The following is an 18,908-nucleotide window of genomic DNA, read 5'->3' as shown; positions in this document are numbered from 1 at the left end:
GCTGAAGCCACTTGGAATGTTAGGCTGAAAAGATCAGAAAACTGGACTTGGCAGATTCATTTATAGTGTGTCTAGAGTCAAAACCAGAGAAAGCAATGATCAACAGTTTTTATATAACTGCTGTGTTCTGTGCATATTTTCAGAGTATGGGATTTGTCTCACTATCAATGTCCATCTGGTAGATATACCTCTTTTCTTCTACTGATTAATCTTGGCCATGAAACTTTTAATGCTAAGGCATCAATACTTCAATCTAAGATTTTACCACAATTAAGCTAGAATGGGGATAGGGAAATCATGATTTCAAAGGGGTCTCAGAAAAACTCTTGAGTTATATGACACAACTGTTTGTGTATGCCTATTTCTACTTGTGACTGCTCCATAGCTTTCATTACATTCCCAGAAGGATCTCCCACCCTTCTCAAGATGAGAGACCCATACTAGAATCTACCGTCCCTACTTTTCCAATGATCTCCCAGTCATTTCTTAATTACCAAATTCAATGCCCTTTGCTTCTTTTCTCTCTCTCATTCTCTCTCTCTCTCTTTTTTTGCTTATGTATAGCAAATTGCTATAATTGATCTCCCCTTTCTAGAAATTCTTCTAATTTGCATGATTATCATTCTCTCCTTGCTTCTTCCCTACTCTCTAGTAAGCTCCTTTTCAGTCTCTTTCACTCACTGCTCTCTTTCTTCACCTACCAGTAGATGAAAATATTCCCCAACATTCTGTTCTCTCCCACTTCTGGTCTCATCTGGATGACTCCCCTGCTTTCATCCTGTGTGGACTCCAACTGGATACTGTTAGCCATGCCTAATCTCCCATATAGTCAACCTTTCTATTAGCTTACAAATATGTTTCTATTAACATAAATATACATGTCTAGGAATGGTAATTTCAACTCTGAATTATATCATAAATCCATCTTCCATCTATCTTTACTACCACCACTTCCCCCAAATTAACACTCTATCAATTGGACTATAGCAATTGTTTTCTAACTGCTTGATTCACAACTTCCATTAAATTTCCCTTCCCTCTCGTCCTGTCTTTCTTCTTTCACTTCATGGAACATAGACTATCTTTTCATAATTAAAATCTGACCACATTAAAATTTTGCAATGTTTTCCCATTACTTTCTTGCACTAGATCAAAAATCTTCCCGCACTTCTATCCCTATTGAGTCCCATAGTATCTCATGGCTTCAATAATTTCAGTATCCTCTTGACTGGTTTTTCTTCCTTCTTTACAATATACTTATCACTCTTTGAAGTCATGATTCTGACTGCGTTATTCATATTCCCTGTACATTCCATGTTTCTTCCTTACCAATAGGAAAAGTCCAGGAACCTTACCAATTATTTAAGGTTGCAAACTTTTCTTTCCAATTTATTTACCACTATTTATATTGACAAAACATACATTACTAGTTCTTTCCTGCATGAATATCATATTTTTGTGTTTCTGCCTTTGTTTGTTCTTCTCCCTCTATTTGGAAAGCTCTTCTTCCATGTTTAAGCATCAAAACATTACCTAATCTTAAAAATAAAGGGTTATTAGAAAATAATACTGCCACCAGAATGTCTTTCTGAGCAGCTACAAGTAGTCTCTATAGGCTCTGAACAAAATCTTTACTGTATAGGTTTTTGAAGTACTGTATTATTTTTTATTGTGAATTATAGTCATAGTTATATGTGCTTAACCTTCGATTCTGAGCAGTATGCTTCTTGAATGCTTTTTCCATTTCTAATTCTTCATCATATCCTTCACATTTCATAAATAAATTGCTCTCCTTTACTGAAAAACAAACATATCAATGGTTCACAGTTGTTTTTATAGTAAAATCCAAATTCCTCTGCATAGATTTAAAGTCTTTTCTATTTTCTCTTTCATTGTGACCACCTTACCATGTACCATTTCTCCTGCAACAACACTTATTATTTCCTCAAATACATCATATACTCATACCTTCCAGCTTTTACTCTTTATTACTTGAACTTCAATAATTCCCCCCCACCTCCGCCCTGTAACCTGTTGTTCTCTGAACCTTAAGACTGTGTTAGTTAGGGAAACTTAAGAGCTTCCCTATAGTGTTTTGTGCATTTCACTTACAACACTATTGGAGTTTTACTTGTTGACCTGCCTTTCTGTTTATCAACTCTAAGTTCCTGGAATATAGAAATAATCTCTGAATCCTTGATGCAAGAGTACCTGCCACATAGTACATGCTTGCTAAAGGTGTGTTGAAAGAATAAATAACTACATACTTACTATTTGTAATTCTACTCATTATTCAAAATCCATCTCAAATTTTATCTCCCTATGAAGTCCATCAGGATTCCCCAGTTGGAATTAATCATTTTCCCTCTGATAGGCCACATCCTTCCTTTAACCTCTCTCATGGAATGTTTTACATTGCATTTCGTAAGTTTATTAGTTATGTGTGTGCCTACTACCCTCCCAAGCTCTGGCATTACCTCCTCCAGAAAGCTTTCCTTGACACCCACCAGCTAGGCGAAATCTTCTCCCATGACCTCTCATAGCTCCTAATACACTAGGACATTATATTCAAATGATTTATCATATTTAAATTTCAGTCCCTAATGTGAGAACTCAAAGCCTGCAAGGAGAGACAGTCTGATTATCCTTTTTAACCCCTATGCTCAGAAAAGTATTTGATTCAGTTCACAATAAATGTTAAACTTACTTGAATAATGCATCATTATTTTTGTATGCCCTAAGACTTGGTCTAGTGCCATGAACATGGTAGATAGACAGTGAATATTTTATAAATGAATGAGTGACTTAATATAGCTACATTATTGACATAAATTCCATTTTTTCTCCTAAGATAATTGAAATGCTCCAGAATATTCTCCAGTTTAAACATATTTTTTCAGTATTCTCTGATTTAGGCAATATTTATTCTATGTGACTTTGCTCAATATAAGATAAATAGTGCATTAGTTCTTTAATATATTTTTTATTTGAACTTAAATGAATATATTACTAAATACCTCGAAATCTTGGCCATTGTTGTTTACTCCTTTCTACTTTTAGTTCTAAAAGTGGTATTATAGACATAGGGAGGCTTCATCTAGCGTGAGTGGTTCATCTATTTACCTGGCTGGCAGAAATTGGGATCATGGAATTGTTTTTTAACCCTGAGCAAGTTTTACAAATCGAAAATGTCATTGTAAATATGAAAATATTATGGAAATGCTCTTACTGATTAGGATAATTCTAAGAAACTAATTATCTTCCTGGCCTACCCATCTGTGAGAGCAGTCAATCAGTGAACTGGTTGTCATATTTAGATTAAAAGCTATTAGAAATGAATAATACCTATAAAAGAACAAAGAAGCTCAAGAAATGCTAAACACTAATGTCAAGTGACCCAGTGAAATATAACAAATTTTATCTTTGTTTAAATTTACAGCAGTTGCATGCAGATTATAAATAAATAAATAACCAAACAAATAAATAAATAAACTCATTTCTGTCGTAGTCCCAGGGCTGAATTTTCAGATTCACCTCATGGAAATTAATTGGAATTAAAATGTTAAAGTATTAGTGGAAACTTAGGGGTGCCATTTTGGATTTAGTCTATACTTGAAATTAAAAGGTTTACTAAAATCCACTTTTATCACTGAAATACCAAATACAAGAATGACGTCTCAATATTTGTGGTTTATCATAAGAGCTCACATCCAGAGGTCTTTTCTTGCTTTTCTTTTGGGGAGAAAACAACTGTAAAATATGCCTTTGTGCTTACAGATTTGTATTTGCTGCAGGTATTCTGTACTGGCTTTTCTCTTTCCTTTAAAAAATGTATCCTGTCAGCGTTATATGTTTTTTACTTTGTAGAATAAGGTTTTATATCAATAGATTGATCTATGAGTTTTAATCAGAGTCATTGGATGGAAGACAAAATATGCTGTTCCTAAACTGTGAATCACTTGCCATTGGTATAAATTTATCATTGAGGTATTTATTTTCTTCATTTTTTTAAAGGAATTGCAACAGTATCTAGCCAACCTGGCTGAACAGTGCAGTGCTGATAATAATGGCGTGGAGCTCCCAGTTGTCATAATTCTTGATAATCTTCATCATGTGGGCTCATTGAGTGATATCTTCAATGGTTTTCTCAACTGTAAATACAACAAATGGTATGCTTATGAAATATTTTGAGTGATGAAATGTGAAAAAATGGTGATCAAATTTGCTTTCTTATTCCTTTATTCAAGATCTATAACAGATGCCATTAATTTGAGAAGCCTTTATTAATTTAATACCATATTTCCAAAGATCCCTATGTATTCCTTAGAACATCTGTTTATCCTTCAACAACTATGTCTCCGTCATTTCTATGGAAACATGATTTACTTGATGGTGTTAGCTTCTACAGATATACTGAAGGTCTGGGAGACCAGTCTCAGTGATGGAATATTTGAAGCAGGGAAATTAAGAGCTAGAATGAGGCTTTAGAGCTCTAGTTTTATTCTTAGTCCATATCAAAGTTTAAATTCAACCTTTTATAGCAATAAATCTAATACATTCAGAAATAACTCTCTCCATTAATGAGTCTATTTTTAACTATTTACAATGAAACAGAAAGTTAAACTAGGGTATAAAAAAGTCTAAAAATCAACTTAACATGCACTCTAGCGTGGCCTCTAAAGAAAGGACATATAAGGACTAATGTAATAATTATATTAGTTTTAATGGTGGCAATATTCCAATTAATCTCTGCAAGAGATTTAAAAAATGTTAAAAATAGATTAGCATAAAATAAACATTGTAACAAGAATACAAATTCTCTGATGTTATTAAGAACCTTTAAAATAACCATGAAACAATAAAGTGGAAATTATTAATGAATTTGATTATAAACGTAAGAGTCATAAGATGTTAGAGTAGGATGAGACCACTGTGCTTATTCTGTCTAAACTTTTTATTTTATGGATGAGTAAACTCAGGCTCAAAGAGGGAAAATGATTCCCCTAGGATACCAGAGATGAAATTGGAACCCCAAATCTTCTAGTTCAATGATCTTTGTCATTTTACAACCTAACATTAGAAAAATACCCTTTTAAAGCCTAGTATTAACATGTAATAATCCATATTTATCTAAATTGTTTTCTAAGACAATTTTAATGTATTAATCTCTTTTATGTTCATAATATCTATTTTCTATTCTTTTTTTATTTCCAGTCCATATATTATTGGAACAATGAATCAGGGAGTATCTTCATCACCAAATCTAGAGCTGCATCACAATTTCAGGTAAGATAAATTGAAATTTGTTTTTGTACTGACTCTTTCTGTTTGCTTTTGGTTGTTGTTTTTCCATTTGTACATTGACAAATCCTGCCAGTGGTGACCTGTGGTGTGAAAATAATTCTCACTTCTTCCGACACTCTTTTTCAAGAAGACATTTTGTGATCCTCAACCTGTAGTCAGAAGTGTTTCTTTAAAAAAAAAAAAAAAAGAAAGAAATGTTTTTCCTGCTCACTATGTCACCAGCTAAAGTAGAGCACTTTTCTTCTAAGTGTGAGGAATATGAAGAGAGTTCCTATTTCAGGATTTGTGACTCTCCTACGGAGGAGTGCTCAGCGTGTACACTCCCACTCACTTCTGACGCACATGAGCTTCTCGTTAGCTCAAAAAGAAAAGTTAGTTACATTATAGCTCCAATGCTAATAAACCTCCTAACCCCTTTAGTCATTAAAATGTGGCCACCAATTGAAATAGGAACATTTTTACTTTATATTGAAAAGAGAATCACTGTGGACTTAGAATTTAATTTATATAAAGATTGCTGATTTTTCTTTTTTCTTTTATAGGTGGGTACTCTGTGCAAACCACACAGAACCAGTGAAAGGCTTTTTAGGCAGATATCTTCGAAGGAAACTGATAGAGATAGAAATTGAAAGGAATATACGCAATAATGACCTAGTCAAAATTATAGATTGGATTCCTAAGACATGGCATCATCTCAACAGTTTTTTGGAAACACACAGTTCTTCTGATGTTACCATTGGTGAGTTCCAAAATTGCAATATGCTATTTTCCAGGAACGAAGAGTCCATGGTAAAGATGGCCAGATTGGATGGTAGAAAATAACAAGTGGAGCTAATGTTTTTCAAGCTTCCCAAGATTTAAGCTTTCTTTTTATCCCTTCTGAAGGTTTGCCTTCTTCTAAGCTTTGTATCTCCAATTAGATCCATTTTTTCTAACATTTATGGTTTATCCTACTGATGTCAAATATTTAATGCAAATAAAAATCTAAAAAATCTGATAACCATTTGAAGTAAGTTGTATCTGTTTCAAGTAACTTGTTTATACAACTATGTACTGTGGGGCTTTGGGAAAAAGAAGGAAAAAAAACAAATTTTAACTAATGGCTCGCGTCAAATATAGCTGTGAGAGAATATTTAAGTGTTAGAGATAATTTAAGTGTTTTATGGATAATTTAGGTGTTTTATATTTTTCCTGAAGACAAAATTGTTTGAATTATTTCTCTTTAGTTGGCATTAAGATGTTTACTTTTGTAACCATTCTTAAGTTGCATGTATAAAAGTCCTTTCCCTATTGTTATGGATCATAAAGACATACTCACTAAAGACACAGTGTGAATTAGAAATAAGAATTCTACATTTGGGATCAGAAGACCAAGACTGAGTACCACTTCTGTAAAGAATGACATAGTTTTATTTGGCAGTTCATTTCAGCACAGGTTTATCATTTGTACAATGAGACAGGTTGACTGGATTATGACCTTTAAGATTTCTTCTAATTTTAATATGTTATGTTTTGGATTAAGATTTTAGTATAAAAAGAAAAGAGAGTCTGGGAGATTGGATCTTCAGTAAAATATACTTTAATAATAATCAAGCTGGCTAAGATTATACTTTTCTAAGAATCCTGCAAGAAATATACTAATTTCCCCCAAATAGTGTCTAAATATGTGTTTAGATTACTAAATATAATGGTTCTCAAAAATGTTTTATTTGTTTCTGCTCAGGTCCCCGACTTTTCCTTCCTTGCCCCATGGATGTAGAAGGTTCTAGAGTGTGGTTCATGGATCTCTGGAACTATTCTTTGGTACCTTATATTCTGGAGGCAGTGAGAGAAGGTCTTCAGGTATAGTACTCAATATTCTTTACTGTTTAAAAAAACAGCAAAAAAAATCATCATTTTTTAAAAGAAAAGCCATTCATTTCTCTGGGTATAAGCAGAAAACTAAAGGTGTTAATTATGTAAATATTGTGGTAAAGTTTAAAAAGCGACTAGTATACAATACTTTTTCCTGTTCTGAGAAGAAATATGTAGGAGAAAGAGAAAGCACAATTATTCCAACAACTACACATTTAAGGCCAATTTTATTGCCACTGGTGTTTACAAGACTGCTCTTATTAGATATCTAGCGAATTGTACATCTTATAATATTATACTCTACATCTTATAATACAAACATGTTTACATGGACCTTGATCATTTATCCTCTTATCATATAATTTGCAACAAGAAGTATTTGTTTATACATTCCCTGTTTCAGTTTTGTTGGTTGAAGCCCTTTAACATCACTTGCAAGATCCCTTACTATTTTGGAGGGAGTGTGCTAAATTCTAAGGCAGGTGATTTTTTTATCCAAGACAGGTTGGTTTAGCGGCATCTCTGCTGTTCCTCTCATCTACCTTACATTGTAAGGCCCTGCAACAAGCCCTTCTATTTACTCTTAACTAAAAAGTCAAAATATATCACTTAATAAGAAAACTCTGTTTCTTCAACAAAATATATTATCACTTTCCCTTCAGTCTTGCTATTTCCTTAAATTGGAGTGGAAATTTAATGGAACTGTAGAATTACAAAACTCAAGGATGAATCTATAAGATTTGTGTTACATAATCACCCAACTTATTGTAGAAGCATCCAATCTCCTTTTCAATAGCTCGGCCAAGGTTTGGGCAGTTTTTGCTTAGGCATCTCTATTTCTGGTTATTACAATTGCTACTAGAATTAAGATATAGTTTATGCTTTTCACGTTTTGTCATCTGCAATACTGTGTCAAGTCTTTGTTTTACTGTTTAAAATATTGGTTATCTGGGGCCAGCTGTGTGGCTGTGTGGTTAAAGTTCTGCGTGCTCTCCTTTCACAAGCTGGGTTCGCAGGTTCAGATCTCAGGTGTGGACCTGCTCCTCTCATCACCCATGCTGTGGAGGCATCCCACATACAAAAAATAGAGGAGGACTGGCACAGATGTTAGCTCAGGGCTAATCTTCCTCGAGGAAAAAGAAGAGGAGGATTGGCAATGGATGTTAGCTCAGGGAGAATCTTCCTCTCCAAAAAAAATTTAAAAACTGGTTATCTATTTTCCTTCCTTTCACCTCCTTTCACCTTCTTTTCACCTTCATATTCTTCTCACCTAGTAGAATGGTATGACAATGTTTAGAACTATCACAATGGAGCTGGTAAACATGGTGGATATTATGAGGATGCTCAGAACACTCAGAGATAACAGTGATCATGAAGAATGCTATCAGTTGGTTCCACACCAGATTTAAATAACCCATTTCATCTTTTTAAGGGTATGAAAAAATCTAGCCCCAGAAAATGCCTCCAACAAAATAAAACACTATACCAAAGGTTTTTATTTTTCAAGTATAGCATATATATCACTTTTCAGGATTCCTCTAAAACTATTATGCTGCCTAAGGTGTGGGTTGAGTTTCTGAATTTCAATCATTTATACAAAAAAATTTATGAAATTTTGTTAATAATATTCATAATTTTAAAATTAATGTTTAATGAACTATTTGTTCTCTAGATACAGTTTCAGTATTAATAAACTGTTATCCAAGTCTTTATATATGAAATTCTTCTTATTTCACATTTGTTTGCTAATACATAGATAGAAAAAGAAGCTTTTTAAAAAGTCAAAAACAATAATACCTAAACATGCTTAGTTTCATTACATCTCATTTTTAAAAGGTGAATGAGTTCATTTTATATTTAAATTAATATTATTTATAAAACACTATCCAGAGAATTATAATTCTATAAATCTTCCATTTGGGCAAAAGTATAATCACTGAAGTAATACCAGTTTCCCCAACTAAAGCTGAGAGATACTTCAAAATTATTTTTGAAGAGGGATGAAAATGTCTCAAGTGTCTTGCTATGGTTCTGGGTGTTTAATGTGAAGGCTGACTCAACCATGATCTAGGAAATGTGGGGAGAAAATCTAGCACATAGGAGAGATGGAAAGGAAGACCTTTTGGTAGATAGACAATTCTCATTGCTGCTGAAAGATGTGCTTACCCATAAGTCCATCAGCAGGTGATTTTCCCTGAGTGGTCCACATATGCCTTCTAGAGAGGCAGGAAGGAAAGGAATCACATATGTCATGAACCATTCTCTTGAATCTACTGACAAAAAAGAACCTTCATTGGAGCAAGAGGTGGAGAAACAAAGCCTGATGGCAAAGATGAAAATCTGCTTTGAGAGAAACAGAAAAATCTCTTTTCAAATGAAGGCCAATGCTTTGGTGAGGAACCATATGGAGACTACTCTCTGCCAGATGTTCTAGTTGGAAAAAACACTAGTGATGCAGTGGATTTTGGTTTTGATTCTGGTGATTCTATTTTTCTTAAAATGTCAGCAATCAACTCATCTCATTCTGACTGTTTAAATGTCTCTTCTTTCAATTCTTTTTCTATAGTATCTGTTTTACTCTGAAATAGAGAATTGGGCCTACACAGCTTTTTATTGGTCACCTTCAGTTTTACTGTCCTTGATGATTCCTCAAAAGGCTGGCATCAGTTGATTGTAGACTTTCATGTTCTTTTTATAACATTTGCTTTCCAAGAATTGCACATTTTTCTTCAATTAGTTTAAGTAGTATAGCAAGCAATGTTTTAAATTCTCTATAAAGTAGGTTTTTAATTAAGAGAAAACTTCTGCTCCAAAACAACAGAACTATGAAAAAAAAATCTAATGATTTCTACTCCTGCCATCATCTCCTATGTAAATAGAGAGATAGCAGGACTTGAACTTTTTTTTTAAGGCAAGGCTGCCACAACCTCATACAACTTCTCCAGGAGAAACCCAAAAGGCAATCCTAAGGCAGCTCATGGACCTTTCATGGTGTCAGTGTCCACCATTTTGCTTTTGTCTCACTGAACCACAGCAAGCCACATAGGACACCTCACAGAATGCCATCTGGGACCACATATGCACCTAGTAACCAGGATTGCCCTCAGTGGAGCAGGTCAAGCCGAAGGGGAAGTACATTAAAGAACTAATATTCCCCTCTTACTGCCCTCTTCTGTTAATTTTAACTTTTCTTTCTGTCTGTCTGTGGCCTTGTGCTTATTGACAAAGTTCCATCCACCTCGCTCTCTTCAGTGTGCCTTTCCTAGTTTGGTTTTGGCTTTGCTTCCAGCTGAAAAACTTTTTAACATCTCTTGGATTCATCTTCTCCCTCTACTCTGCTACCAGTACTTTAACTAGCTTTATCATCACTTCCATATTGACTTTTTCCCTTCATTTGAGTCCTTACAATGTTGACGCTTCCATTTCCCATTTTTCCCTCCTCTTTTACTAGTAGTCTTATAAATAAACATCTAAAAAGAGCTTTTACAGGAAGGAATGAGATCATTAGAGGGTGTTAATCTGAGGAAGTTGCTTGTCAGAGAAAGTATTCTTGTTCTCAAAGAAAGTTTGAGTAGAGTGAACTAGACAGAGAAAAACGAAGTCTCTTTTCTTTTATTCATCATCTTTCCAAAGTGCACGTTAATAGAGAACTCTACTTAGAGTCAAGTGTGGCTTTTTTCAGTTCTCCAAAACTAGCACTTTTCTTTCTCAACTTTGAGTTTTCTTTTGGTTTGTAAAATTACTAATCAAGATAAATGTGGGGAGTCATTTCAACATGTATTTAAAATAAGCCCCCCTTACCCTTTCCCCCAGATGCTGATCACCTATCCCAGATGTCAGCTTCACTTTGTCCAGCCTTCAATTTAAAGTGAACTGCATGGACAGACATATGTTTAAAATTTGCAAAATTGTATATTATATATTACCCTTTAATTCCCTCAAAAGCCTCATAAGAACTCAATGAGCAAAGGAATCACTCAGTTAGTAGTCGCCTGTTTTACTGAATAGAAATGTATTTTATATGTGCTAAATATGTGATCACCTCTTAGATGTATGGGAAACGTGCCCCTTGGGAAGATCCCTCAAAGTGGGTACTTGATACATACCCATGGAGCTCAGCGTCTCTGCCTCAGGAGGGCCCAGCTTTACTTCAGCTGCGACCAGAAGATGTTGGATATGAGGGCTGCATATCCACTAAGGAAGCCACAACCTCAAAGCACATTCCACAAACTGACACAGAGGGGGATCCCCTGGTAAGAAGCTGATGTTTGATTCTTCCTATATAATCATGACTACAGAGCGTAGTTGTTAATATTTAGTCATTTGTATCAAAGATATTGGTTATCCTAGACACTATTTGGGACTTTCCTGATATTTATACTCAATTTTAACTCTTCTTCTTTTGGCCTGCTTTCACTGGGTGAAATTCTTAAAATGAAAGATCAAATTTGCATGCTTAAAAATAATCAAGAAACACTGAAACCAGGCCTTAACTCTGTGACCTTAATTTTTCCCTTATCATGCAGAAAATTGTGTAAATAAATAAATTTTAAACAGTGCATAAGTTTTACTAGGTATTTAAAGAAAACTGAATTTTGTTCTTAAGTGAAAAACCAAAAGAATATAATCTAATGTATACTTAAAGAACTAAAGAATATTTTACATATATCAACTAATTTGACTAGATTTAGAATGAGTCTCCTGTTGCCTACAGTGATGAAGAATAGACTCTCTTGGAAATCAAAGAGAAGTTATTCTCCCTGACTTGCTCAATTTACAATCATGTATGGTTTAATAAAAGTCGATAAAATTCCAAAGTATTAGTACCCTGAAAATATTAAGTACATGATGTATTAGGAAAAATACTTTTTTAAATGTATTTTTTTTTTATTTTTATGGATGACTTTCTATGGATTGGTATCAAATGTAACATGTTTAGTAGCTTACCATTCTATGACTAAAGAAATCATTGGACTTATACAACAAATACAGAAAGAAGAGATAGTGAAATAAAGCCCATTTTGTTACTTAAACAAATGAAACAGGAAATGATTAAAAACCATAACCTATGACTATGCCCAAGAACATAAAATGACTTGATATTTTAGGAAATATCATTACCTCCACAACCCCAGCTTGTATACCTCATCCTCGTCTCGGCTGATCGTTCTTAACATTTTGCCGGTTACGTGTAAACAATCTGATTAATTTTCAAGATCCTTTCCCCAGCAAAATGCAGACACAGAACATTTTGCATGCTATTTCAAAGGGTTCATAAAGTCATTGAAGTGTGTGCATAGACTTCCTAGAGTCCTGGGACCTTCTATATAGGACTTTGGTTCTAAACTACAATCTCGTTATGGGCCTGGACTTATATTTTTGTAACAGGTACCTGGCCCTTTAGCTCATACATAGTTAGAAATTAACAGTAGTGGTGTGGGATTGGTTTGAATCCAGCATAATCGTGAGTATACGCTAAATAATTGTTGATAGGATGGTTAAAATTTAATAGAGTAAATATAAGCCTTAGGGTGTAAGTATGGGTTATTTCGTCTGACTTTTTAAATAAATTCTAGTTCTCCCTCTGCAGTTTTGATATGCTGTGACTGTTCCGTGCAGGGAGAGGTGTTTATAGAGTTTGTTTTGAGAGTTACTCGGTAAAGTATGGGACCCTTAGGGGATGCCCTTAACTTTCCCAATTCCCACAGCTAAACCCATCCAGCACTCTTTTCTCTGGCTCTGAATGCTCCTGTCTTCCAGTACAGAAAAGAGAGCCAGAGTTTCCCATTCTGAGTGAGAATTGGAATTAAATAAATCTCTGACTCCTAATCTTCTACTCAACTAAACAGCTTAAGAAACAGGAGGTTATGATACGTGACACGTTAAATGGCAAAAGACATCATCTAAAAATAAATCTTTGGATCAGGCACATTCTGAGAGGAAAGTAAATGTTTTCTCTATATCTGCTTCTATTTCTCTATATTTCTATAATTTCTGACTAAGATAAAAATATGTTTACAGTTAATCTAAATCAGAAATATTAGGTTTAATGTCAGAAATATGTTTTTGAATCTGAACAAGGATGCAAGTTTTTGGCACATCTCACTGTGTTTTAAAAATACAATGTGTATTCATCATCAACAAATTCATTGTTCATTAAATAAATGTTAATAGGTAATAAATATATAGTTAGGACTAAGACTTGGTGTTCAGGATATAAATAAGATACTGTTTTTGATCTTGAGAAGCTCACAGTCCAGTAGTAGAAAGAGAGATCTACCAATATAATTATAGTAAAATAATGATAGAGGTACATACTAGGTAAAGTTATGAGTCCATTGAGGAAGTGATTAGGAGAAGCTTCACAGAGGAGGAGACGCTTGCGCTAGGTCTGGAAGGATGAATAGAAGTTCACCATGTAGTTGGATAAGAAAACCCAAAATTAAGGAAACAGCAGGTGAAACATGGGACAGTATAATAAAGATGATGAATTTAGGGAGCTGTATACAAATTGGTGGGACTAGGACAAAAGGAGCAGGAGAAATTAAAGCTATAGAAGTCTACAATTTCTAGATCATGCCAAGACTTGTTTATCATTGTAGGAAGTTAGAACTTTATCTCATAGACAATGGGGAGCCACCAAATGTTTTTGAGCAGGGGACTTACCTGGTTAGATTTGCAGTTTATAAAGATCACTTTGTAGTAGAATAGAGGACAGATTGAAGGAGAAAGGATGGAGGCTGGGAGTCTAGCAGATTTGTAAATACCAGAGAGGATAAGGACCTGACCAAGGTGTTACAAATGATAGACATTATATTTATGACCATGGGTATGGGGAAGAAGCAGAGGAGAAGAGAGGAGGGAAATATTTTTGTAGAGAATAATGTTCTATCCCAGTGACTCTTGAATCATTTGTGACCTTACCTCCCTCTTGTAATCTCATTTTATTTGAATGCACAAAGCAATGCTATGAGAAAGCAAAGAAAATCCCTTGTATGCATTATGAATCTGAGATTTGAAACTTCTACAGGAATGTATTTACTATATGGCATCATTTTCAAAAATTAAGACTTTAATAACATTAGTATTACACTATAAACCTTTTACGTCATTCAGCATTCAAGTGATTTCAAACATTTGTGACTGAGATAGAGTCATAACCCTTTAAACAGACCCCCTTCACCATTTCTACGCTTAGTAAATCAGGAGGATGCTCAAAACACAGTTCTGTTTTACAAATCATCTTCACCCAAATGCCTGAACTTACAGCCAGCTACTATTGAGGGAAGAATTGACCTAAGAAAAGAGGGAGGGAGTATGAAGGTGCATGAAGGTAGGCGTATGTGTGTCTGTGTCTGTCTCTGTCTCTGTCTCTGTATGAGAGAGAGAGAAGAGGGAGGGAGAGAAACAGTGTGTTGATGGAAACGTTTGCCTTTGGCTTACTGGGTTTGAGAGGTTATCACCAAAAACTTTCATTTCGTATGCTTATGTAGCTGATGTAATAAATTCAGAGAGTTAGACTAAAAATTATGTTGAGAAATATTGTCCTGAAGAATATTTAAATGACTTTAAAATATGCTATAACTGTAGCTCTTTTGCCAGAAAGGCATTCTTGCTGAAATTGGTGATAACCAGTTTATCATTTATTTCACAAGCATTTTTTTAAGCAGACATTTTACACTGAACACACAAGCATGCGTAGCCTAACATATGACTAAAGAATCCTTTTTTAGATTTCTCCTTTCTATTGGATCAGATTCCCTATATCTCCAAGTTGGAAAAAAAAAGAACAATTTTGATTATAAAATAATAAAGTTAGCATGCATTAAACAATATACAGATTATTAAAATTTATAGAAATCCTTGATAAGAAAACAAGTCCATACCCTCGTGAAGACATGTGCCAATTTTTATGTGCTTTCTAAAATCGTTGAATCATTTATCCACAGTTTGCTTTCACACAGTCATTCCCTTTACATCCATCTCTAACAGTGCATCTGCAGGTCTATCAAAATCCAAGCGAGGGGGCCGCCTTTTATTTTGTAATACATGGAAATGCTCGCTGTCTTTCTCCCCAGGTGCTCTCATGCATATGTCCCTTTTACTAGAACAAACATTACCAAGTATCCCATAAGGCTGGGAAACATGAGACAGCCGCTATTGTTCCAGAAGGTGGTTTTTGTTTTCAGTGATATATCAATCATATTTTAGCCAGAAATTTAGCTACAACAGAAACTTGACAGCAGTTCTTTCCTTCTCCCTCATCAAACACTCATGGTCGGCTTCATTCAGTCACCTCCTCTGGAGGTCAGCTCCTAAACAGCAGATGGTGTGCTGTGTGCAGCAGCTGGCTTCATTCCACTCCATCCCCTCCTTCTCCCAAGGGACTGTGTGTGTGTGAACATTCACGACTTTCAGTTGCCATTCAATGCTTTCTGCTTCTCCCAGCCAAAAAGCTGGGAAGCTTGGCATACTCTCCAGCAATGAGCCCAGATGTCCAGCTGTGATACAGTTTCCTTCCCAATCTCCCTGCTGGAGCCGTATTCATTCACAACCCCAAATAAAAGAGTTACCTAGAGGGCCTATTTTGTCCTTATGGTTTGGTGTCATAGTCATGTTTGAGAGAAATAGTGTAGGAGCCAGGGGCAACTAGTGAAAATAGAAAATTGTTTTCTCGTTTCACTTGGATGGGATGAGACAGTTCCTCAGTGTATTTTATGGGGCTGGCCCTGTATTTTATGAGGCTGGCTTACTCAATGCATCATTGCCTACATCGATGTCTCTTTTTCTTTCTTCAGATGAATATGCTAATGAAACTCCAAGAAGCAGCCAACTACTCGGGCACACAAAGCTGTGACAGCGATAGCACCAGCCACCATGAAGACATTTTGGAGTCATCTCTTGAATCTACCCTCTAGAGGGTGAAAAAAGTTAGGGGAAAAGACTATGCTTTTAAAAAATGTTTAAAAAGTAAGGTATTTTCACGAAACCACTGCCAGTATGAAAGCACCCTGTCAAGGGCCCTGACCCTGGGTCATGGTCTCCAAGGAGGCAGCAGAAGGAAGTCTGAACCGCCAAGATGCTAAATTGAAATGAAAGCTTACCTTTATTTTATGTCTAGGCATTTTTATATCCGTGGAATGATATAAGGCTCCGTTAATCAACTGGAAAGGACCCTAATGACAGGGCAACTGAATAGATTGCACATGGGATAGCCAAACTGGACTTTATGTTTTTCCTCTTTAAAAGTTTACAATGCAGACCTTTTTTTGTCCCTTCCTTTCTTTCCTCTGAGGGGCTGTTCTCCTCAGGCAGGGTCCATTCTTCTGATCCATCCAACCTCCTTTGTGCCACATGGTGCTGGTCACAGGGCTCCAGTAGTGTTTGTGTTGTGCGCTAACCCCATTCCAAAACAAAGCCAAGAGGCCAGTCCTCTGTAAGCACAAATGGAATTGTGCAACCACCAGAAAAACACTACTGTGGCAAGCTGGAGAAGTGCCAATTTAATTCTTAACTGCCATGTTCACATGATGTGCTCCACCAACTTTTTAGTGTAAGAGTCCCAGGTTTTATAAGGTTATTTTTACCACAGTGGTCTTTTTAAACCACCTGCCCACTCCTTTAACAAGAGTTTTATACCAATTATTAGTCAACACTGACAAAAGGCTTTTTTAGGGCTTCATTTGTTTGAGCCTTTTCAGTGAAAGAAGGAACATTTCCTATGGTGCTGTCTCGCTGCCTTAAAACAGATTTCTACAAGAGTTTAACAGCCGGTTTAAGTCCTAAACCACTGGTAATTTCCACCGTCTTTTCATTTACAACCAAGCAACACGAGTTAACACAGTAGCCTCATCTCTATATATCTTTTTTTTTTTTAAGAAATGGATAGGAGAAAGATCAGTATTTTTACCTTGTGAATAGATTGCTTTGCCTATCCTCCAAAATATTCAAGTAACCCAGAAACCCTCTTTGACTGTCACTTAAAAGCTAAGACATGTGGCTAAATTCCATCCAGTCCTAGGTGAGAGAGTTTAGAAGGTGGGAGATTTTGAATTGTTATCCAGCAGAGCTGGAGGCACTAGATGCAGCATGAGCACAACTATTTGGCTTTCCTCCCCTGTTCTTTTTTTTAAATTATTATTATTAGTTTTGAGCATGTTGTTTTGATTGCTATTGTTGTACATGAGAAATTCAGCATTAAAGAACACTGAAGCAGTGAAGTCACTGTGGAGGGGGAAGCATTTATACTGTAAAAGAAGGTTAGATTTGCACAGTCTACTGGGTAGGTATTGTAAATAATAATTTTAAAAACTTGCACAAATTGATTTTGCAAACAAACACACAAAAAATTGTATTTTATCCTGTTGGTGTTAAGAGGTGTTTCACTTGCTGAGATTTCCTGTATGTTGCAAACAAATACAGAATGCAAACCCCTCAAAGCTGTTGTTCTCTGGTGTGTCCGTCCTCTATTTACAGTTGTGACCACGCAGGAGCTGTCAGTGCTACAGTGAGCATGCTTCAAAACCGTACCTGAAGCCAGTCCATTTCTGGAAAAGTGAAACTGTCTCAAAGTGCATCTGTCGTGGCAGGCTTTAAAGAGATTGCATGAAGACTGATCGGGGTCATTGGAGAAGTTACCACCACACACAGAGGACAGGTTTTAAGTTTATCAAACCCAAGGGCTAGGCCATGGTGTAGACCTGTTCTATGCGTGTGAAAACGTGTTCCTTTCAGGACGTGTAATCGGTGCTACTCTCTGTGACCACCCGTGGGTCAGTTGCTATAGAACACTAACAGCACAAGACATCTGTGCAGTTTTCAGAGTGTTACTAAGTCTCCATAGGTCCTACACGGTGCTACAGCCCTCCGGGAAATCTGAACCGAATTTATGCACATAGAATTGTCACCCTAACTTTGAAGCCTCAAACATGGGTCAAATCTGTTGTGAAACATCGATACGTGTAGCTGGATGAGTGACTAGTTGCCCTTGTATAATATGAGATCTAAGAAAATTGCTAATCTTTCCCTGCCATTTTGAGAAACACAGTCCAAACATGGTCATAAACAGAAATTCCTGCAATACATCTCAGTAGGTCCACCTAGTTTACAACTTAAACTAGTTTGTGAAACATTTGTCTGTATACATTTTATATTTTGTACATTTTTGATGTAACATATCATGTAAATAGACAGAAACAGTGAAATAAATCATCTGCAAAGTTTTGTAGTCTTTGTAAAGCCCCAACAATAAGTACTTGCTGTCAATGGACTTAACTGGATGATGTATTTTCTATTGGTTTATTGTTCTTCTAGCTTGTAAACCAGCTTGCATATATTTTTTTGCAAATGTGCACCCTGTATCTGTCTAAATTATTACTTTGCCATTAAAGTGTAATTATTTATTGACAACAATGTGTGGTGTCTATATATGGAGAAAAATTGAATAATTATGCACCAAGAAGTGTCAAGCTTTAAAATGTTGCTTGCACTGTTAACGCGCCATCAATAGGGATGTGTGTGAATTTTTATTTTATATACCTCATAGAAACGACTTCATAGCTTTTAAGTAAATAAATAAATTGAAGGCACTAGATATATCTTTTAAAATGAAAGTTATTTATTCATTGAATATTTTTAGAAAATTCTGATGAGTCTACCTAAATGCCTAATTATAAAATGAGAATTAATATAAAATAAAATGTTGATATCCACTTAGTCAAATCAACTCATTAAACGTTTCTTTGTTTTCA

The 18,908-nt window shown here is 35.4% G+C and overlaps 1 protein-coding gene across 8 annotated transcripts in view; it reads left to right on the top strand.

Annotated features, from left to right (window-relative positions):
• NAV3 (neuron navigator 3) overlaps window positions 1-18,570 on the top strand; it is a 775,925-nt gene extending 757,355 nt beyond the window's left edge. For all 8 annotated transcript variants that reach the window (XM_070507275.1, XM_070507277.1, XM_070507276.1 and 5 more), the window contains 6 exons: window positions 4,015-4,169; window positions 5,215-5,286; window positions 5,847-6,043; window positions 7,028-7,146; window positions 11,208-11,411; window positions 15,957-18,570. In XM_070507275.1, coding sequence (XP_070363376.1) covers window positions 4,015-4,169; window positions 5,215-5,286; window positions 5,847-6,043; window positions 7,028-7,146; window positions 11,208-11,411; window positions 15,957-16,076 — 867 coding nt within the window. In that variant the 3' untranslated portion in view covers window positions 16,077-18,570. The remainder of the gene's footprint in view (window positions 1-4,014; window positions 4,170-5,214; window positions 5,287-5,846; window positions 6,044-7,027; window positions 7,147-11,207; window positions 11,412-15,956) is intronic.
• Window positions 18,571-18,908: the final 338 nt, after the last annotated feature.

The sequence above is a fragment of the Equus asinus genome, chromosome 4 (assembly GCF_041296235.1).
Source record: "Equus asinus isolate D_3611 breed Donkey chromosome 4, EquAss-T2T_v2, whole genome shotgun sequence".
Lineage (NCBI taxonomy): Eukaryota > Metazoa > Chordata > Mammalia > Perissodactyla > Equidae > Equus > Equus asinus.
The sequence above is the reverse complement of the archived record's forward strand: the minus strand, read 5'-3'. Positions and strand labels throughout refer to the sequence as shown.